The sequence below is a fragment of the Syngnathus floridae genome, chromosome 15 (genome assembly GCF_059516105.1).
Source record: "Syngnathus floridae isolate MCC-2025c chromosome 15, RoL_Sflo_1.0, whole genome shotgun sequence".
NCBI classification, from domain to species: domain Eukaryota; kingdom Metazoa; phylum Chordata; class Actinopteri; order Syngnathiformes; family Syngnathidae; genus Syngnathus; species Syngnathus floridae.
In genome coordinates this window covers 11,008,529-11,031,280 of record NC_142427.1, presented here as the reverse complement: position 1 = coordinate 11,031,280, position 22,752 = coordinate 11,008,529, and the positions used below count along the sequence as shown (strand labels likewise).

The 22,752-nt window shown below is 41.0% G+C and overlaps 1 protein-coding gene across 4 annotated transcripts in view; it reads right to left on the bottom strand.

Annotated features, from left to right (window-relative positions):
* Nucleotides 1-21,854, bottom strand: part of LOC148386690 (glucocorticoid receptor-like) — a 30,604-nt gene extending 8,750 nt beyond the window's left edge. Inside the window, exons 1-6 of one of the 4 annotated variants that reach the window (XM_088399506.1) lie at nucleotides 21,709-21,854; nucleotides 20,163-20,238; nucleotides 17,845-17,955; nucleotides 15,493-16,669; nucleotides 1,835-1,995; nucleotides 798-824 (exon numbers count right to left, since the gene is read on the bottom strand). In XM_088399506.1, the coding sequence (XP_088255632.1) occupies nucleotides 798-824; nucleotides 1,835-1,995; nucleotides 15,493-16,661 (1,357 nt within the window). In that variant the 5' untranslated portion in view covers nucleotides 16,662-16,669; nucleotides 17,845-17,955; nucleotides 20,163-20,238; nucleotides 21,709-21,854. Of the gene's footprint in view, nucleotides 1-797; nucleotides 825-1,834; nucleotides 1,996-15,492; nucleotides 16,670-17,844; nucleotides 18,321-20,162; nucleotides 20,239-21,708 lie in introns of those variants that run through there. The other 3 variants (XM_088399508.1, XM_088399505.1, XM_088399509.1) reach the window with 3 other exon arrangements.
* Between the last annotated feature and the right edge of the window lie 898 nt (nucleotides 21,855-22,752).

Sequence of the window (22,752 nt, the reverse complement as noted above, 5' to 3'; positions counted from 1 at the left end):
CAGTGAGTAACATTTAACCCTGGAGTATAATGAGAAGGCTCCAGCAGCTTTATTTCTCAGCAATCGCGGGAAAACACAATACGGGCGATATAGAAAATAAAGGAACCAAATGGAAGTACATTCAAGAATAAACATTATGATATATGCAATGCAACCAATTCCTTTGCAGATTATGTGAATAATTGATGGGCATAGTAAATGATTTGTTGATTAAAAGGAAGGTTTGGAATAAAAAAAAAGTCATATTTGCTTGAAATCACATGATAAATATGATTTGTGGGACAAAAAAAATATTATCGTCTCTTTCTCTGCTTGAGGCTGAGTTAATGAGAGATCATCAGTCATGATATGGAATCTAGACAATCAGCAGAATAATTGCATGGCATGAATTTACAATGCAATTAAATCATAATAATATATAGAGCGCTTTTCTGGACAGTCAAAGACGTCAGATACATTATTCAAGCGCTCACACATTCACACTGGGGTGGTGGTGAAGTAGAATCTCAATTAGATACACAAATCAACTTTACCAAGCAGTAACACGTTAAACATACGATTACTTAAGCAGTACACTGTGTGCTTATGCTAAGGCGCACCTCGTTAATCCCAGCAATACCAATAAAGCGCTCCATTAGCAAAAGACTTGAATCCACATTTTCATGCAGTGTGAGGAGAAGTGGCTGAGCGTGTTTGCAAGCAAGGGTACAAAACATGGGCTGGGGGGGGAGACAAATCATCATAATCATCCACCGGAATGATTAGCATTATTATTGGTAAAAGTTGCATTTATTTACCATCACTCTTTTGTCGTGCTCTCCATCCTTCGCCATTGAGAAAAGGACCAGAAAATGGAGAGGGCAGGTGGTTGTTTGAGGAAGGATGTGAGGGGGTGGGAGAAAAACAAAAAAATATAACAGATGTAACATTTTTCTGAAAAATAAAAATTGTCCAACCCTTCAATTTTGAATTGCAATACATCACACACACACACACTCACGGAAAAAAGATGGTACAGAGGCTCAGTTATCACAACTTGTTTTGATTTTGTTAAGGTTGTACATCTGGGGGTTATAGACATATCGCAATCATCAGGTTTAATTTGAAAGCATTTTGTCCTTTTCAATACAAGTTATGATTATCGAAGGGCTTTTAAAAAAGTCTAAGCGATTACCTTTTGATTTGGGTGCATACATTGGCGCGTGAACATCCCTCGTCTAGAAGCTCTGTAGCACCACGCTGCCTCTACAGGCAGGTGTTAGTACAACAAGAGACATTTGTGTGCTGTGTTAATCATAACGAGTACACAACCTACCGACTAAGAGTCATAATTTGCTTCTTACATTTAATTTTTTCTGACAATTGTTTTAAAGATTTAAAGATTGATGTGTAAGCCTTGTGAGCATGTTTCTGTAAATCCAAATAAACTGATGAGTCATCCGGCAAAGCGAAGAGTGAAAACATGTAGTCATGCGAAAAAATAAGCCAGAACTATAGTTGAAAGCCACAAGCTATGCAAAAAGTATGTGATGTTTGTGCAGTCAGGGGAAGGGGGGTTGCATCACACAGGCTAAGGGCACCGCAGAGGTCACAAGCAACGGGGGTCACCGACCACCAATCTGTGGGAAAAGCCGGGGCCCAACGATACGGCTAAATCCACGTTTCCACCAGGCGCTACGGTTAAGTTCGCCAGACGATAAATATAGGTCACTCATGATTCGCTTTTGCCACAACCTCATTGATCAATCGTTTGTCGGGTAAACAAATTCAGCAACTCCGCTGTCGTGCTTGGTGGAAACGAGGCAGGAGTGGGCAGTGGAAGAGAAAGACCAACCTTCCACGGCCCTCTTGAAGAAAACCTTGCAGCTGCCGCACGTCACCACCCCGTAGTGGCATCCGGAGGCTTCATCCGAACACACCAAACACACTTTGTGGCTCTGCCCGTTGGGTTTGGATGGAGAACTGTTGGGCTCTGCTCCTGTTCTGGGTGTTGAGCTAGAAAGCAAACAGAGGAGAATATATATTTATATTTGCATCAAAGTATGGAAATCTGCCATGTGGGACTGTGACAAATTCAAGACAGGCTGATGTTATGGCGGAGTTGCTAAGAGACGTGGATGGGAAACGTGAAGAGAAAACCAATAAACATCTCGACTGTACTGCGATTTCTCATGTTGATCTTGTCTTTTAAAAGTAGCAAAAAAAGGTTCTTCTACGACGTTAAAGGTAAAACCGTTGAACTGAACCCTTCTGAAAATACCATCCATTTATCAAGAGAAGGTGCATTCTTTTCAGAACAAGCAAGTCGTAATTCGACATTTTTGGAGTGAAACGCTTCCAAAAAACACACATGAACAAATCATGGGAAATGATATCCTTGCAGGGCCAGATGCAGTTTTGGCTCCACAAGACTTTTATGTATTTTATTAATTTTATTTGATTCGAAAGAAAACAGTCAAACCTGCAAGACAAACTTTGGAACAGTTTGATTAGGAATCGCACAGCGTTTATTTGCTAGCAAACAAGACAAACTGAAAGTTCCTGTTCCTGTCTGCGATTGTCCTAAAGATACACCAAGACAAATTTGAGTAATTTTTTTCATTTTGTTGTGTCTAGTACAAAAAAACGCCAAATGTGAAACGAAATCTTTTGCAAAGCCTCCCAAACTAGCACTTTAGCCACTATTACAACCTGAATATACGTATTTAGCCGACTGGGTTCAGTGTCAACATACCCGATAAGTATGTCAGATTGATGCTATGCAAATACATCAATGTCAAACATTCATCACGATGCAAGCAATTTTTTTTACAACTCTAATGGGAATGTTCTGTACATTGTGAAACTTGGTAATGATCCAGAACATGATTTTACATGCAGGCCTTGCTACTGATCCACTTCATACTCTCCTATGCAGCAGGTTAGTCCCCGCTGACTCTCTTATTTCATTATTCATGTACATAGCGCCAGTATGTATAAATATTCACACGCGCGCCCGGGCCGAAACTGACACTGGCCAGAACTCGGAAGGAAGGCACTGGCTTCTGTAAAACGGAGCGCGGCTAAAGAAAGTGCCTAAGTGTTACACCTTGGCGCAGGACCAGTTAAGTAAGTTAACTGTGGCTGACTTAGCGGCCAACTTGGCTGGATCTCTCTTAGCGCACACAGGGAAAGGACGATTCTCTTGCCAGGAATCTGACAATATACAACTGCTGTGAAGATGGTGTAAACAGATGCTGGGGGGGGCCGTGGTGAGCAGGAAACTCATTCCTGGAGTCTGGAATGAAGAGTGTGACCCTTGCATAACAGAGATGCAAGAGCAAGCATGTCAAGTTAACCAGAATATGGATCTTCCATTCATTTCATTACAGTATAAGCAGTTTGAATACAAGCAGGAACACTATGTTGCATTGCAAGGGTCAAACAAAGATTTATCCACCAGTATTGTTTTGTCACACTACTACCAAGTGACTGGTGACCAGTCCAAAGTATACTCTGCAAGAAGTCAGATGGGATTGGATTTAGTTCACCTTGACATTTAAGGGAAAATAAAATACAAGGTGTTCCTAAAATATACACTGTCTGACTGACCATTACTCATTTACTGTATCTTGCTGTGATATAAGTGACCTTTTTTAAGTCATCCATGAAAGGTCCATGCCTCACTAGGAACAGTACATTAATAAATTTCTAAAAAATATATATATATATTGTAAACCCGAGAGACAATATCGCAAATTAAGCCAAACAACGGGGATTTGCCCTGTGTGCACACATGCGTGTGACAGGCTATAGAGATTTGACAGCACCTGACAAACACAACATATATTGTACATGCTGGCAGAGTGCACCTTGTTTACTTTCTTTCCACGTCAATGGAGAGGCTGTGCAAAGACAACGTTGGGCTCTCGGCCTTTGGAATGAAAGCTATGTCAGATGAAATCAAACAGCACGGCGAAATCAAATAAACAACACTCGTCGTAATCAGTATGGTAAAAAATTAGATGCCTCGTGAGACTCGTGCAAAATAAACAATATCAAGTTTGATCACGTCATTCGTGCAAAATATGCTCGGGACTCAAATGTTTCATCTTTTTTTGAATCTCTTTGCAACAAAGGACCAGATGTAGCAGATGTGGAAACAACTTCACGTTAGCTTCTGACCGATAAGCTGGTCATGCCAGTGATAAAAATTCATGCAAATCTTAATGGGATTGTGGATGAAAGAAAACTGTTGCAATCGATTGGCTTTATAACAAGCACGGATGCCGTTCTAATCAGGATATATGACAGGAAGTGAACGCAATCATTGTATTTCCTCTATTCATGACGAGCTCTTTCGCCAATGTGCTTCGTTGCGACACAAAGTGCATGAGTGTGTTTGAGCTCCTTTGGATCCAATATGCAACTTTGGCTTTTTTACTGTACTCTTTTCACTTTTTCTTCCGTTGCCTCCTCTCACTTCCTCTTTGTGCATCACGACAGTCTCAGCGCTCCCTCCCACCACCTCCCCTCGCTTACCCCATCTGCCACCGTTACATAATAATATTAGCGCTCCCTCCTCCCACACTTTTTAGTGTATAGGCTCTCCGCCAATCGGCGGCGGTGTGCATGGGGGTCAGGCGATTCATGGGATTATCCAACTCACCTACCCGGAGACGAGCACACTCAGTGTGCTTGTTTTCTATGTATAGATATAATGTTGAGTTGAGGGTGGAAGGCCTCTGAGATAAAGCTTGCCTTGTTTCAGAGGGCCTTCATGTGATCTTACCCTTGTCAAGATGCTATACGACCGCTCCCCAACCAACCCCCTAAGGCCCAATCGTTCCTATCATCCGAGCGTTGTCACTCCGATGATCATTCCGCATCATGGAGCTTTTTCTCTTTTTGTCCTCCCGTGACGCGACACCTTCGGAATTATTCGAAAGCGCTCACCCGGAGTAGCGGGTCTATTGTAACGTGACTCATTAAAGTTTCAATATGTGGTAATGCTGGTTCAAATTAATCTCAGTGGCTTTGTAAGAAGCAGGAGTGCCATGACAACCCCGGAGCTCTTTGCAGGGCATGGTGACAACACATATGTTTTTGTGGAATTTCAAATGCCAGTCTGCAAAGATGAAATGTTAGGATATTAACTATCTCACAATTTGTTCATAATGGACTCGTTCAGTTGCTTTTAGCAGATTACTGTTTGAGTGAGTGGTGGGCCTGACAGCGGAGGAAAAAAAACATCCTTGATTCGTTACGAGCCTTTTACATTCGCTGTGATTCAACTTTTCTTTTTCAGCCAGGTAAATGATTCTTTTTTTATTCAAGCTAATACGTTATCAAGGACACTCAGACGCATCACAGCCAGGGCCTCTTTTCAAATAAATTTTTAGCAGGCAATCAGAAAGATTCTTAAATCCAGGCAGTATGCTCGTGCTGATGAGGCCTCTCATTCACTTTGACCAAAAAAACAAAAACCTACTCATGTGCATAGATATACATCCTAAGCCTCTAGGGAAGAAAAACTCATTTCTGCAAAACAAAAAATGTTTTTGTGGATTCAGGAAGAAAGTGAAGAGTGAGACAAAAACATGCAGTGTTCCGTGTGAACCACCCGGAGGGAATAACCAATATCTCCTTCCTGTAGTTTCATAGTGAGAATATCATCGAATACACAGAAAATTGGCAATTACATCTATTCCCAAAGAAAACCATAACAAAGATGTGGGCTAAGAATCGAATACAGCTAGTTTGCCAGACAGAATATAAAAAAGTCATTTCACTGAAGAGCAAAGATCTTAGACAGGTACTTTTGGGGCCAGCTTGAAGCCGCATGATTAAACCCCATGCAGGGTTTTGAAATATAGACAAATGAATCACATGATGGAGCGAGACCACAAAGGACAACTCAGTCCCTTTATTCAAGCTTTTTTTTTAACTCAATAAAAGCATCTGTCATCAGTTTGATTTGTGTTGCTTGGCAATGAATTTCATTTTTAATCACATACTGTACATAGTTCATTTAATTCAGAGGAAGTGTGTCTGTGTTTTTGTGTATACTAAGTGTATTATGCACATATGTATATGGATATATGTAAATGCATATTATGTGTGTGGTCCACTTTTGCAAACATATCTGTAAGTGCAGGTTATTTTTTTTTGTCTAACTCTTGAAATTGTGTGTACGTGCATCTATATACGTGTGGCAGGGAACCTTCACTTTCCCCCAGCAGATCCAATTTGCTGCTGACACATTGTGTCTTTTAAATCAGACGGATGGCCAAGACCTGAGGCGCACAGCATCCATTTCCCCTCGCGTCGTTATTAGCTTTCATTTAGTTTTCACTTAGCAACCAACCTCGCTCACACGTTACCTACATACAAAATGTCAGGGTTTTTTTGGGGGGGAGAAACAAAGTGAAAAAGGTTTATGCGTTATAAATATAAAAAAGCTGTGACTGTTGCATTTGTCATTTTTGCATTTAGTTCTTTCATAAGGAATCTAAAAGCATACAGCCATATTAAACAGTGATTGTGCCTACTATTATATGAAGCAAATGAATATAAATTTAGCTACAGACCATGTGATGCACACAAAATAAAGAGGGAGTGGAAAGGAGTGCCAGAATTTATTGCACTATAAGGTTGCAACATCGCGGCAAGTGAGGAAAGGGCTCGATCAAAAGTTTCGATGTTAGTATGAGCAGCAGGACACATGCAGCTTATACTGAAAGTAAGGCAGAGCACTATAAATGACTGACTAAACTTTTGTGTCTAAGTGTGAGGGTGGAAAACAAAACGCGCATACAAGCGAGTGGGAGTATTGAAACAAACGTCAGCATTAGAAGAGTGCTGGCGACGGCTGACTAATGGACAGCGGCATTAACATCCTCCCACCATTACCGACTGTACATAAATTAACACAAAGCACGCTCGCAGCTCATCACTTTAGGGCACTCATCTAACAATATTTAGAAAAGGAGAAACATAAATGCGCTTTTTTTGGGCTGTCAGTCTTGCAAGGCACAGGATAAGACTCAAATTGTCTGCAATCACCAAGGCTGTGGCTCAAATTTGGTGCAAATTGGATAGAATCTCTCAGGATATTTTAAGAATATTTGATTAGAGCCCTTTTGAAACCAACAATTATTTCATTCAATTTCAAACTAAACAAAAATAAAATAGGGCTAAATCAAATCAGGGTCATGTGATGGCTTGGGCCGAAAAACCAGGAAGCAAAATCTAGGTCGCTCGTGTCGATACAGGTTGAAAACCACGCGTGCTGTGGGAGTTCTTTTTTTTTTTTTCTTGCCAGTCAAAGTCCAAGTGCATGAAAACAAAACAAACAGTTAAACAACACTTAATTTATTCAGAAGCCGTGCAACATGAAAACGATGCTTTCTAATGGGCAATCAGTGATGTGACATGGCTTCATTTAACACGCGGTAAAAGAGTTGAAGAACAAAGCAGAGCTGGCTAATTTTCCTGTCATTCTGGCATTCATATTTTTTTTACTAATGTGAGGTTTTGAATGGAACAATGTAAATGTGTTTTGTCAAATGATTTAGTTTTGTAAAGAGTATTGGGTCAGAGCATCAACACTTTTGTTTTGGACACTTTATATTTGGCTCTGAAGTTTCTTAATAATAAAAAAAATCTCACGTTTTTGTAAATAATCTGACATTAGAGTCCATATGAGACATTGTGAGGCTGTCCCACCCCCCCACACACACACACTCTTGATAAAACGTAAATAAGCCAATCATTAACTCTCAGAGAAAAACGTCTCTTTTCACAGTCTCTTATCTTGTCCAGCGGCTTGAGGCACATCGATTCACTTCTCGAGGAGAAATGACAGGACTCACAAAAAAGGATATGGGAGAAAATACAATTGTTCAAAATATGTCTGACCAGATGTGATCCAAAGTGCCAGTTTCATTCTTATTTTTAGAGGAAAACAACAAGCGTGGCTTAGTTAGATTCATGTCGGGGCTAAATTATCCTTACAGAAAAACATCGGGCGGCGGTAAACAAAACAATTATCGTCATCTTTGCTCCCTGAAAGTTCAACAATCATTTCACCATAAAGCAACGAGGTTACGCCAGTCAGAGAGGGAGATTGTGCTATACAAGGTAACCTTCCTAACTTTCCTCTCTCTGGTCGACCAGTTCACGCTGTCAACAGTAAACAAGGCCGAGCGGTGATCTTGTGAGGAACAATGAGGGAAAACACATTATTTTTTTAACATTTCCATTCCAGAGCTGAATGACGGAATCAATTAAATTGGAAGTTGCCATTGCATGTCCTATTGTTATTTCTCGTTGATATTGTCCAGCATCCAAATAGGTGCCACTATTGATGAATTTAACTTGATGACTCTTCCATGTTCAGTCAACATATATAAAAGAGAAATGAAAACATCTTTTGTTGGCTCTTAAGGTCTTTTCATGTTTCCAAGGATGAAAACACCATCAGAGGCACGCTTAATTGCCGCAGATGCTATCTGTCACTCTTCCATCTCGGATGGTATGATGCTCACTTCATTTCTGATTGCATCACCCTTTCTGGAAATGGTGAATATAACTGACCTTGGAGTTCAGCTCCATAGCAACGGCGCTGAGGGAACAACGTGACTAAGCGAGCTTGTCACACTCTCGCACTGTTATTTATGTTGCTGCTGATATGCACCTCGCTGTAAGTAAGGGAATATGGGAAAGTTCTTGATCTGCAGGTTGAGCCAGTCTAATTCAAGAACAGACGGGGACTTTGGTGCCAGCAAATTTGTCTGGTTCTTATATAACCGTGGGGCTAATTAACATAATAACACATGCACATACACAAAACATTTGCAGCCATTAACTGATCAGCTAGCGAGGTGAAAATCCAGAGCCACTTTCAAATTATGGCTTTTAAAAAAAAAAAAATCATCCTTCAGCCATGTCAAAATCAATAGGTAAGCAGAGCTGCATTGAGATTTTTGGAACACAGATTAGCGTCGACGTATAGCGATCATTTCTGATAAGTAGCACTGGTATTTTTTCTTTTTTTTTTAAATCTAAACCATGCTGCTCAAAACAAAATATTAGCGTGTGATTTAACAGTAGCCCTGACAATTATAATCCAAATTTGGATGGCTATGTATGTCGATGAATCACCATTTGTGCTGAATGTCAACAATCATGACGCACCTAACGAGATTTCATTTTCTCAGGCAAATTGCTTTTGTTTATTTCTAAATGATTTTTTTTTCCCTTTTGCTGAATAACAATGCGGGCTAAAATGAACAGGTTAGTTGTTTGACTGTGAGGGGAAGGAAGAAGGGAAAGAGTTCAGCCGGGAAACGGTCGAGTGGTTGCTGTAATTCATTAAAACGAGCATGCAGCGGCCAAGAGGAAGATCAAACATTAGAAGCAGCGAGTCAGAACGATACTGCGCCAGTTAGTTGAGATCTTGTTGCCATGAGTGTGAGGCAGATGAGCCGGCGTGACGTTAGTCACGTGAGACACAAAACAACAAAATCCACATTTGAAAGTGACTCATAGTTGAGTTTTATTCTTAGAATTATTCATATTTCACGTGTCGTGAAGCAGTATGTCGACATAATTTAGTGTAACCTTGGTCAGTACCATGATTTTAGGGAATTTCTTTTGTTAGTGAATTTCCCAGTACTGATATTATAATGCAAAAGGAAATTAGCACCAATGTTATGGTAATTATAAACCTTCAAATAACACTTGTGTGACAAATGAGTAAGCTTGAGACCACAAAGAAATGTCATATTGTACAGAAAGTCAGGTCAATGGCAAAAAAAGGGGGCAGGTAAGCTAGTAGTGGATTATTTTTTCTTTTTTTTTTTTGGTCTGCTGTGATAAAACAGTAACCAGTGAGTCAGGAAAAAAGAGAACATAAACAAAGGTGACCCTTGCACAAGATGTCAAGATATGACAACACAGAGGAAAAGATAGTTAATTTAAAAAAAAAAAGCAAGAAAAGACGGGGGTGATGGAAAAGTACAGTCGGTTCAGACGGAGACTTTTATTGCAGTAAACATAAATGACGTGGGCAAATATAGACACAGACTTTGGTCTGACTGAATTGTGGCCTAGTTACTCTGAAACCTTATCTTGAATAGAATGCACATTTTACATTTTATTGTCATCAGTGATCTAGTTTTATTGACCTCAATAAACACACGGCTTCACAATCTAATGGCATTCACTAGCAAATAAAAAAAGGACAAGAATATGGAACTTTTATGACGCTGAGCGCTATTGACTTGACTATATGATTATATATTGTGGCTTTGGATACTTTATGTAGCAGGCAAGACTATACTGAAACATCATAATCAAGATATAGTTAAATGAATGGCACTATGATAGTTATAATAAAAAATAAAGACTGATTCGGCTACTATATTGAATTTTATTAACCCAATAAGCTTCTTTTTTTCTTTTTTATGACATATGACCCTGGTATGGGAGCGTCTTAAATCGTATAGGAAAAAAGGAACATGAATTCATCACGGTTGTTAAGTAACACTCGAGCCTTAAAAAGTGGATTATTCCCATTACTCCAATATGCGAATATGCCTGACATCAGCCCGAGGCAAAGATGTGGAAAAAAAATAGATCAGAGGTATTCTCAACAACAAGAATATCAATTCTCAATTAGGCATGTATCGTAACCGCTAACAATATTTTCACATGCTGTATATATGAAATGATTAAAGACTAGGCCTGAATAATTCTAATTCTTCTTTTTAGGATTTAATATTGGATTATATTTTTCAAGGTCCTCTTCAATCAGATTGCATTAATAATACAAGCATATCTGTGGCTTAATTACTTTCTCTTTTCATATTTCACAAAAGTAATGATTTGTAAAGTTGGTCAAATCACAAGGTAACCAGAGCAAATCTCTTTTCTTATTATTTTATTTTTGTCTTCAAGACAAACAAGCTTCTATTAACTCTGCCATTTTTTTTCTCAACCCTATGGCATGACAAACTCAATAATAAATGGTTTCTTTCAGGACAGATGCTTTTAATAGTGATAAAATAAAGGGCATGCCTTCAAATACAAGAGCCATTGGGAGAGGACAAAACTATTTCTTTCAAATGTGTGAGAAAAAAAATCATGTTCCTATATTAAAACTGGCATAGTTCCTTTCAGAGTTGCAAAGCTTTGCCTGTGTCCCACTTCAGTCACACCGACCTTGTTTCACTTTATCATCCTTCTCATCACGTTAAGTGACACAGGCTTAACTGACAAATATGCGAAGGAGCTGAACTGTCGGCCGGGTTATTTATCATTGGAAATGGGTGAACCTGTTCAGCAGGTTGAACACAAAGTAACAGACAGTGAAAGTGACTGATTGCTAATTATTTTTAACCTGCAATTTCATTCTGCAATCATTCTGTGTAAAATAAAAAAATGAAAATATTGTACCTGTGGTGCAATATATTAAACAAAACAAAAAAAAAGTCCAAACTAAAATACTGTTAAGATGTATCAGAAATTTGGCACAGATTAACCAGCGAGAACTGACGACTTAAATATTTTCATCGCAAGCATGAGTGTGTTTAAAAATAGTAGCCAAGCCTTAGCGGTAGCCATGATGAGAATAGTCTAGGCGCAGACACGGGAGCTTGCTATTTTAGAGAATGACCGCATGACAGACTGAAAAGTGGGTCAACAAAGTAGCAGATTAAATCATTTAGCCTTGAATCAATGCAAGGCAGAAAGAAAACGAATGTCACGTCGTATTAAATATAGGATTCAATTAAAAATAGAGACATTCAAGACCATTTGTCTTTATGACTTGCACATTTTTATCTGATCATTTCATTTACCATTGTTTAATCCTCGAGTCAAATCAAATTAAATGATTGCTGTCTGGGAATGTTCTGAAGTTTTGACATCGAGGTGAGTCATGTTGCCATGTTGATGCCAGATTGTCAGCAAATCATATGAAAGAAAACAAAAAACTCGTCTGGAGAACATTTGCGTAACAACATCAACAATGAACTCCCTAACACGAGGTGTTACATCTTCCAGCATCAAATAGATACAAGACAAATAACAACTGCTTTTGTTGTACCGAGAACAAATAACTCTGAAGGGCTTCCTAAAAAATTCCAGACAGGTTTTACGAGCACAAACCAGATGCCTTGCATACAGTGATAGTGCAAATGATAAGTTATCAAACGGGCCAACTTGAATTGTCAGTTTTAATCGAGGCGACTCAGAAGGAAAAGTAGGTCACCTGGAAGCTTCACAAAGCCTCGGCCCGCACTGAATCTCATTAGCCTTGTGTTGACCAACAGGATATGAGGCAAGTCGTTGTTTTCTCCCCCCCCCCCATTACTTTAAAGCGGCTGTCGTAGCTTGTCGCGGTTACATAAGATGCAAGACTGAGCGGCCTCTTAAAACGTTTGCTTGCGCACGGACAGCAACCTTGGCCCGGAGTTTAATTATTAACCGAGCCGCAGCGCAAGGCCCTCAGCTTCCCGTGACCACGCACGTGCGGCCCGCCGACGCACGCCGACTTCAATTTATGCAAGCAAATGATGTCAAAGGGATGAGGCTGACTTTTCGAGTTAATATAGCCAATACAAACACTTTCACTCTGTTAACATTCACCCCAGTGGTCAAAATTCAAATGCAGACGAGGTAGTAATTATTACCAGACACAAACGACACTCAGTAGAAAGGTCAGACAACTAATTGGGATGAATGCCAATTACATCCACCTCTGGGACGTGCATGAACTTTATTACTAAGATAAATCTTATTGATGGACCGATATTTAGCATTTTGTCGATTATCAGCACCGGCCTTTTTTTAATTAAAACAACGGCCGATAAGTGATCAATTTAAAACAGGGTTAGGGATAGTTTCTCCGATGTGCAATTGTACTTTTTTCAGATGTAGTTCCATTAAGCGTAAGTAACGTTTCATCTTAGGGTCGTTTTTTTGCGATACAATGCAACACAAATAAGATCAAAAGTACACGACGCGTTTACGGTTTTGAATGAACACACGCTTGAGGATGTTAATGTTGTATTTTCTCGAAAAATAATGACGTCTCGTGCTGGGCGAGGCTCGGTTTCTTACAACACACACAAGGTGGACTGAAGGGAGACTGGAAGGGTTCGAGGCATGTCAACAACAAATGAAAAATCTTGTCCTGCACTTGCACATCACCTACGTCCGGAGCGCAAACACCAAGAAAGAAAGCCAGAGTTTTTAAATCTGCAACAATCACAAATGCGGAGATACTCAAATACTTCCAAGTTACCAAGTAAAACAGCAAAAACCAGAACGAGGACTTTGTATATTAAAATGCTTCTGTCAATGTTGATTTAAAGAAAAGCCCTGCAAGGCAGCTTTTTATTGACAAACGCATAAAACCTGATGAGAATATATGTGCACCTATTCACTTATGTAACAAATTTATTTAGTCACTTAATGAATTTATTCATCAAGAGTTTGGTAGAGACTTTTCTTTTTCAATATAGCCCAAGAGAGACGCATAAAAACGCACTAGTTGCAGTCAGACCAAAAAAGGCCAAAGGTTTTAGCCCTAAAAAGTCAATTCATATTATAGCAATAAGCACATTATAAACTGTGCTTCAATTTAAGAAAATAAAAAAGAACTGCACTCAAAATCAAACATTTAAAAACAGACTGATCTAAAATAAGAAATGCAAATGTATTCAACTTAAAAGTAAAATACAACTGAACTGATTTCAAGAAAATATAAGCATATTTAATTCACTTTCTCAATCAGTTCTTCAAATTGTCCTTGCTGTAGGTGTCAATAGTGGCGACCAGTCCAGTCTGTATTGAGATATGCTCCAAACTGTAAAGCCAATGAGGCGCTAGAGCAAACATCCCATAGGGGATCATTACACGTGTCAGTCAGACACACGCGGACACACCCGCTACTATCACATCTATAGCTCAAGGCTGTAAATCGAACTGATTTCAAGCTGACAAACTCGTTGACCTCGCGGTTGAAAGTCACACATGCAACAATCCCTCACCTGTCTGAGACAGGGAGATTAAAAATAGTAGGTGTAAAACGTCGAACGGTGAAAAACAGGAGCCCTCTGCTCATCTTTCCACTCGTTTGCAAAGGCAACCTTGCAATATGACAGCAATCGGTCCCCACGTGGACCTCAAAGTAGCTGACCTTCAGCGTTACATTCCAGGCTCATAAAAGTGCCAAATAAATTTGACTCTTTTAACTTGCACGCAGTTATCAGGTCGCACAGAGGAGCCGAGCAAATTCCAAAGTTGAGGTAAGTGAGCCACTTTCCCACAGGATGTTGGAAATGCATCGACCAGCCACTTCCTCTGGGGTGACACGTGTGGCGTGACTGCAACCGAAACTGATGACATTTTAAAAAAAACACACCCTCACAACAAATTTCATTGAATAAGTCAATGCGAATAGTATTAAGCAAAAAAATAATAATAGCTGTGCAGTTACAGTGTTTGAAAATAAAACAATCAATTGTAATCAATTTTTCTGACGAATTCAAGTTTGGCATTATCATTAATTAGTCACTTCAGTATGTCAAAGCGCAAACGACATGGATGCAATCGAATTTTAACTGATAAAAATGACTCATGAGAATTTTCTGGCGCCATAAGCAACATTGAGTCAAACTAAGAATGTGACAATTTTCATGTTTGTTTAGGGTAAAAAAAAAAAAAAAAAAAAAAGGGAGACAGACTAGATAGCGGAACATTGCCAAAGGCATGTTACAAGGGTGATGATTTATGGGCGGGTTGGAAACTTTTGGCTCAACGCATGTCAGGGTTGCTTTGTTGACACGTCCAAGGGTAAAAAAAAAAAAAACGATAACAAAAATAGCACGAGAAGTTGAGCAGCATGTGTTGAAGCGACATTGTGCTAAGAGTCAAAGCAGAAGAGGCCAAAGCTTTCACTTTCTCAAATGCACACTCACGATCGACTGCTCTCAAATTGACTTCTGCAGCAGGGCGCTTGAGGTTTCACCAAAGTAAACTGGATCTATCTAATTCCTAACCTCTGATTTAACCACATTTGATCCAGAACCGATCCAGGCTCGGCAACCTTAAAAGTTATAAAACCCAAACGAGTGTGTTCAAATACATGTAGCGCTAATTTTATCCAATTAGTATGACCTACGGTGGAAATCAAATTTAATCCGGAGCTGATCCAGGATTTGTTTACACTGTCAAATCAAATGTCATCACAGAAAATATTTGTTATATTTATAGCTCTGGTGAATGTAAGATCACAATATCAGATCCAGATTTAGCAATTTATTAGCAAAACCTGGCAGACCACCTTTAACATGGTATCTTGCCAAATTGTATCCAATTCGATCTCATTGCATAATATTTAAATGTCACATATCATCTTGGTGGACTTCTGCAGCTCAAGATCAACAAGGCAAAAGCAGATGAGACATAGCAAAACAAAAAAAACTGCAAAATGTCACCTACCTAGAGAAGCTGAGCGGGTACGACGCCAACATGGCCGTGTTGGAGAGCCCATCGTTGGCCCTTTGAATCCTGGGGGCCTCTCCGTACCTGTCGGCTCGCATCCAGCTCTCCCCCAATGACGGCAGGTTTGAGTGCATGCCAAAGGCGTTGCGCTGTTGTTGGCCCATGTTGGAGGGCGCGTTGGTTCTGCAGGGGTAGCCAGCCGCGTCCACACTCATAGACGAGGACATCGGGGCTCCTAAATGAGCCGAATTCATGCCTCCATGGAGACACTGCGGCTGGCAGAAGAGAGGCTCTTGCTTCTCCTGCTTGACCACACCGGGAGTATGAATGTGGGCAAAAGAGTGGCCGGGATCCTTCTCTTCCTTGATGACCACGCTTGAGAGAAGGGATGGCGGTTGCTGATGCTGGTGGTGAAGCTGGTGCGGCAGAAGGTGATGCTGCTGGTGAGGATGGTGGAGCATGGCGTGATGCTGCTGGCCGCCGCCGTTAACATTGTGACAGTTCCCGTCATTGGGCACTTGGGTGGCTTTTGGTAAGCCTCCGATAGGTCTTCCGCCGTCGTACAGGATGTTATCTAAGTGAGCGACTTCGGAATCCAACTCAAAGTCGCTGATCTCCGGCAGAGATACCGTAAGGTCCAGGTCTTTCCAAAGCTCGCTGTCTTCAATAAGGTGACTGCCGCCTGTCAAATTGCAGGAAGTTGCGGAAGGAAGTCCGCCATAAGATCCCAATTCTTTATCCAGGGAGAAGTCTCCTTCCTGTTTGATGTGAGCGGGGAAAAGGTCAGGCAGAGGGAGGTTTCCCAAGATGGGGGTGTTGATGATAGCTGTGGAGGCTTTGTCCAGATCTCCAGTATTCTGGCTCAGCAACGCCAATTCGTCCTCCATGGTAAACGCACCGACATCCTGCTGCCCTTTTTCCAGTCTGATCATTTTCTGGCCATTTGTATCTTCGAACAGGGATTGACGCTGCTGGTGGGAGTCGAAGAAGCTTCCGGCGGGCTCCTGTCGGTCTTTGGTTCCACCCCCGTTTGGGGCGGTCAGGTGGAGCGTGCCGAGCAGGGAACCTGTGGCGTCAGCTGCCTCTCTACATTCTCCGCTTCCCAACTCCGTGAAAGTCAGGCAGTCGTCTCGATTACCGTTGCACTTCAAGACGTCCTCATCCATTTTGCTATCTTGACATGCCAATGGGGGTCATTCCCAGCATAGATGGAGATACAGAAAGAGAGGGAGAAGAGATTGTTCGTGTGAGTAAGGATGGGCATGATCAGTATTGAATGGATTCAATTATTTAGAAAAAAATCTGTCAATTGTGGCGCTCATATTTAGTCAAACCCCAAACCACATAACAGCAGGGCCACTGCGGTGCCCTGACAATTCAAAATATGAATATAAAAGAACATTTCAAATGTGTTTCAAGACTAACTGCATATGCAGAGACTCTGACTACACAAGTGCCTCGCATTGAAAAAAAATGTCAATAGCATCAAAGAGGCCATTTCCTGCCCTTACGCCCACGCCGGAACATGGTAGCTTCGCAAATAGCACGCACTCATCTGAGCCGATTTAAAAATGAAATCATGATTGGCAGACAAAAAGACAACTTTGGCTCACGCAACGTCCACTCAATAACTGTAACTGTACTAAAACCGCAATAGGTGTGAATGAATGGCTCACGTCTACAGTATTTGGCTGCTGACCGGTTCAGGGTGTCCCGCCAGCCCACCCGACCCGAAGTGATTTGGAAAATTGATCGATGGATCATATTAGGATGGCGCAGTTGTCTAGTGTTAAGCACATTTGCAACACAGCCTGAGGTTAGGGGAATGAATCTTGCATGGGCTTCTACCACATCCTGAAATTAAATGACATACTTTAAGTTGTACTTTAAGTGCATTTTGAGATTTAAAGACCATTTACAGAATTTCATGCAACTCACTGGGAGCTGCTCTGAGCTCTTCTTTTCAGGTTAGGACCTGAGCTGCAGACTCAATGAGCAGCAGCGTCCAATCAAAAGGCCGTTGGTCTGCATGGTGCATGCAACGCTTAAGTCTTTTTATTACCTTTACTCTCTCTGTTGCAATGCATTTTGCAGAAGTACGTCATAGATGGGAATGTTTAAATGGGAAATGTTGGGTTTTCCATGCTTACATTGCATTGCATTGTTATGCAACATTAGTGCAACCTGTTGGCTGCCTGGCCCCACTGCACCCATCTCACGTCTTTTGCAAGCACTCTATTGTTTTTTAAACCAAGGGATCAAAGCAACGCAGTCAACGTTACAAGCTGACATCATTTTTTCTTTCTTTCTTTAGAGAGATGTGGACGTGCGTTCCTGAGTCTTGCTTACCTGCGGTTTGGAGAGGGATGCAGACCTCCGTTTTAGGTCATGTCCTGTCAAAAGTCAGTGAGAAACACCGAGGAGCGACGCAAAGTCAGAGCCGTGAAATAAAAGATAATCCTGTAGGGGGAAAGCAAAAAAAATAAGAATGGAAAAAAGGGGGGAAAAACGCTCGTCTTCAAGTCACGAGTAAATATTCCCCGCTTGGTAGCAACTATTTGAACTAAAGTAAACAAGGTCGAGGGGCAGATCCGAAGCTCAAAACCTCGCACCACTTTTCTCTGTTTAAGAAGCAGGAGGTGGAGGCAAGGAAAAGAAATCCACAGGTAAGTCCGACGGATCTTCTAAAAGTGTCGGCCCGTGTAAAGTGACCGCCGAGCTTGACACGCACGTTAAAGTTATATAAGCGCGAGCGAGTGTGGAGCGCGGTCGCATTCTGCAGCGAAGTCCGGGGGTAGGCAGGGCGGACACAATCGAGACGCGTCAATTTTCTAAACGCGTAAAAGCACTTCTGCTCTTACCGTACCAGAGTAAAAGCAAAAACCGGAAGCGCCCCCGCTCTGCGTCTTGACACCGTATTTAAAGCAGTGCGTAAATACGCTGCTCGCCTGCGTAAAATCACAACAGGGCCAGTGATGATCAAATAAATCTCAACGAATAGCAATTCTAACCACTTTTGTTTTATTTTCCTGAGCTTGCCTCGATGTTGCTGTGGTGACTTGACGTGAGCAGCAAGTTTGACACTTCTCGGTGAACGCCCCTTTTCTCTCCTCCCCAAACTGCAAACTCTGCTGAGGAATCTGTCAAAACGTGTCCTCGCTTCTCTTCCCTCACTGTAAAACACGCGCTCGGTGTAAGACTTCCTGCGCGAAATGATTTAACCGTGAATTTTTGAACGGAGCGCGTCAAAGTTTTGCTCCAGTCCGGACCTTTTTGTGCGTGGAAGTTGTGCGCACTCAGAGAAAGCTTATTTACCCTATTTTGTCCATCTAATTAGAAACGAATATAAAACACATTAAATGCTGTCATTTTATCTGGATACTTCTTATTTTTATGACCAGCTCAATGTCAGATGAAAAAGTCCCAGCTTTGACACTTACTCGTCCTTTAAACTATCGCAAAAGGCCCCAACTGCAACTCTAAGTCATGTCTTAAAATAACCCATCTATCCACTAATGCCCACATAATATTGTATTCCTAGGACAAGTGCCCAAATAAAACCTGACCGCCGTGTGGTAAAACACAACCTCTTGGATGGATGTAATTAAACTACCCACAGGACGCCAATCCCTTAATTGGGTCTATAGAAACGTCTTAACCTCTCCGCAGGCAGCTGTAAAGCGGCCTGTGGTCAAAGTGCAGTCAGACTCTGGAGACTTGAAGCCTCCATCTAATCCTCATAGTAAACACTCACTACAGATAAAACCGAGACCAAATCTTTTCTATTTCATTTACAGTATATTTGCTATACAAACAGAACCATAACACCATTGCAGATATTCAGAGTTTGGAATATCTACTGCTTCAATTTTAAATTTGGTCAAAACTTTGGATGGATGATATGGAGAAAACATCTGCTTCAAAGATAACTGTACTGGAATAAGGCAATATAAGTAATTTACTTTAATTTGCACTTCAGCAGAAGAAGGGCAAACTTGAGTGACAAGGTGGAAATTGAGAATCCTGCACGCGCAGATCAGGTTCCGTCTGCAAGAGGAGATTTGAGGATAGGCAGAAGAAGAAGAAGAAGAAGAAGAAGAAGAAGAAGCAGAGGGGCCCGGAGGTTACAGGGGTGGGCGCAGATTGGGTTGGCTTGTCCAATGTGGCCCTCCATGCGAGTGATTTGATTAGAAGCTGCAGAGAGTGTACGCCGTGCATTCAGATGTCTCATTAAAAAGGTAAGCGTAGCCGGAGACGAGCCCGGAGCTCCCCAGGGCCCGAGAAAACCGCGCTGTTCTCAAAACATCGCTGGGAACACGGTGAGTTTTTCTCTTTGCGGTTGACGGCGGACGATCTTATTTACCAATAAGACGGGATGCCATGCACCAACAGCTGCGGTTAGGTTCGCGTGTTCTTGTGTAATATCACATGCTCCCTCAGATGAGCTTCGATTGTTTTGCCTACTTTTGATGCTCAAACGGAAACCGCTAACACACATACTATACAACCACCCCAAATTAAATTTGGCTGAAATTAATAGAAGACATACTCTAACCCCCCCAGGGTTGAAACAAATCTGTTCTACATTGAAAAATGAAAAGCCTTGTTCACTTGCTCCTTAGATGTGGCTCATCAAGACAAAACTCAATTTGACAAATATTACTGACCCTTTTTATAGGTAATACGATGGCCACATCCAATATGGCGGATGCGCTGAGATGAGCCACCTGGTTCAGCAGGTGTCTGCAGGAGAAATAAAAAGACAAAGAAGGAAATTATTTTATGAACTGGGTTCAAATTGCCACTTTAGTTACAGACATATTGCCATATTGCAATTGTGCCAGGGACAGTCTTAACGAGCAGTGTACGAAAGTTTTTTGGGCCCTTGGTGCTAATTCACTGGGAATTGTCTTGCATAACCACTTAAAAGTCCTCTGGCTTGCTTTTAAAAGACACCTACAAATTAGAAGGGAAAACAAAAACAGTATGAAGAATGTCTTCCTCGAGGGAAAGACAAAAAAAAGGAAGGAAGGAAGGATTTCTTTTTAAAGGTACAACTGCTGAGGCAGGGCATGCCCTTTGCTCCAGTTCTTCCTGAGAGGTAGGAACTGCTGAGTTTGGACAATAGGCTTAGGAAACATCAAAAAGGCGGCCTGAGAAATCAAATTTTGCTGGAAACACACAAATGATTCCTCTGTTGATTCACTTTCCAGATTGAGCTCATCGGGGCAAACAGCCAAGAAGTGGAAGCAGAAGTGCGAATTGTAATTCTCACCAAATTACACAATAAAAAAAAAAAAAAAGTGGAACTCTGCATGTGATGCTTTTTATCTACCAGATCTATCTACTGCATCGCCTGAAGAACAAAAACACATCGCTAACCTTTAAAAAAAAAAAAAAAATCAAGCGACCATGCTGACCTTTGGATTCAATGGCTGTCAGAGAAATACGATCCATTAGCAGCCAATGAGTTTTTTTTTTTTTTTTTAACAGAACATTAGCCTCACAAACATTCATAAATAAATCCAGTTGTCCCATCTGCATTTCTGAATTGCTCAATTTAGCATTAAGTTGGTTGCAAACACTGCATTTTTGTGGTGAAATAAATCGGACTGCTTTTTATTAGCTGTGTAACTTACCCGATGGGCAATATATAAACAGCTCCTAATATGGTGCACTCTACAGGACATAGAGAAATGAAAATAAATCGGCGTCTGGAGAGCTTCTGAATATTGGCGGCACACTATCCAAATCCTAACGGGTTTGATATCAACGATATCTAATCACTTCTAATTACCGTCAACTGTGACCCACTGGGCACAAAAATAAAAGTCGGTTTATGTGACAGTAAAAGTTATTTCAGGTTTGCACAATTCATCCAAATTGTCATCCAAATGGCTCAGCAGAAAAAAGAAGCCCCTCTTTTGCTATGTAAAGAATCTGTAAATGCAATTGCAGTCCTTGAATGATTGAAGTAGAGTAAAACTAACTATTGCCAATGTTAACATTCTTTACTGTTATAAACACAGTAAAACAAAAGTAAACTAAACTCGCATTAAAAGTGCTCAAAACGCCTGATGGAAGGTCACTGGAAACTTTTTATGTATATATATAAAAACAGCTGGTTAGCTGAAATTTGTGAGGCACGTAGCCAATGACGATACATATATTTCCATCTGTTTTCTAGGATGAAATTATAATAAATTCACATACCCGTTGTCCATTTGGATGCCTCATTTGACTTGAAAGGAGCAGATAACCTTTGAGAGGGGTGACAAATGTTACCTATGGTTAAAACATCATGCACCTATAGACATGTCACAGCACGCGTGCAAATAAACATTTAGTCATCAGGTTATTAGGTAACCTTCTTACCTAAATGAGCCACTCGGGCGGTGCACTCGTCTTTCATTGTTTAAGCCAGCTGTTGTTTGCACAGATGTTCTATTTAACAAGCTGACTCACTCGCTTACATGAAAGCTTGCATTTATGCAAGGCACGACGGGAAAAGGTAATAAATCCACGAGGTAAAGGGGAATTTACTGGTATTTATTTTGGTATTATTGGTAATACAAAAAAAAAGCATCGTGTTTTTTTATTTTACCTTTTACCGATGGAAATATTGTAAAGCCAAGATGGCCGCTGAGCTCTTTTCACGGACTGAGCAAAAGGGGATCATAGTGGTTTCCGTTTAAACAACCTGTCGCTCATCTGACTAATTCCGTTCCCACCCAAGCGGCATATTTGTTATAAAATGCTTCGAGGAAATGAATGGTACCTACCTTGAAGCTGATGTGCCAGCTGGAAGCAGTCGCCATGGATACATATTGCGTTGGCGTGACCTTTCAGGGTCGACTCGCCTTGTGCAAAGTGGTTGCTGGGGACATGGCTTTGTTGCTCTGTGGCACACACACACGCACACACAGATGGACACCAAGGCCGGGTTTTAACTTTTGTCATATTTTAGCAGGGCATTTAGAAATTGAAATGAAGACACAAATATCTCATAATGGATCATTGAAAGTTAGATTGCGTCATGAATGTACAGCATATTTCGACATCAGTCGGGTTCAAGGCGATTTTGCATTTTGGGTTGGATTTTTGTATTAAAATGATGACTCCATCGTGCAGCCTTTTTCAAAGCGTAAAGTGCAACTGGAGAAGCCAATGAGGACAATTACGGGGGAGTGACTTTGCATGCAGTGCGGCTCTCATCAAAAGTTCTTCTCAACAACAATTAACGGTGATTCATTGGGT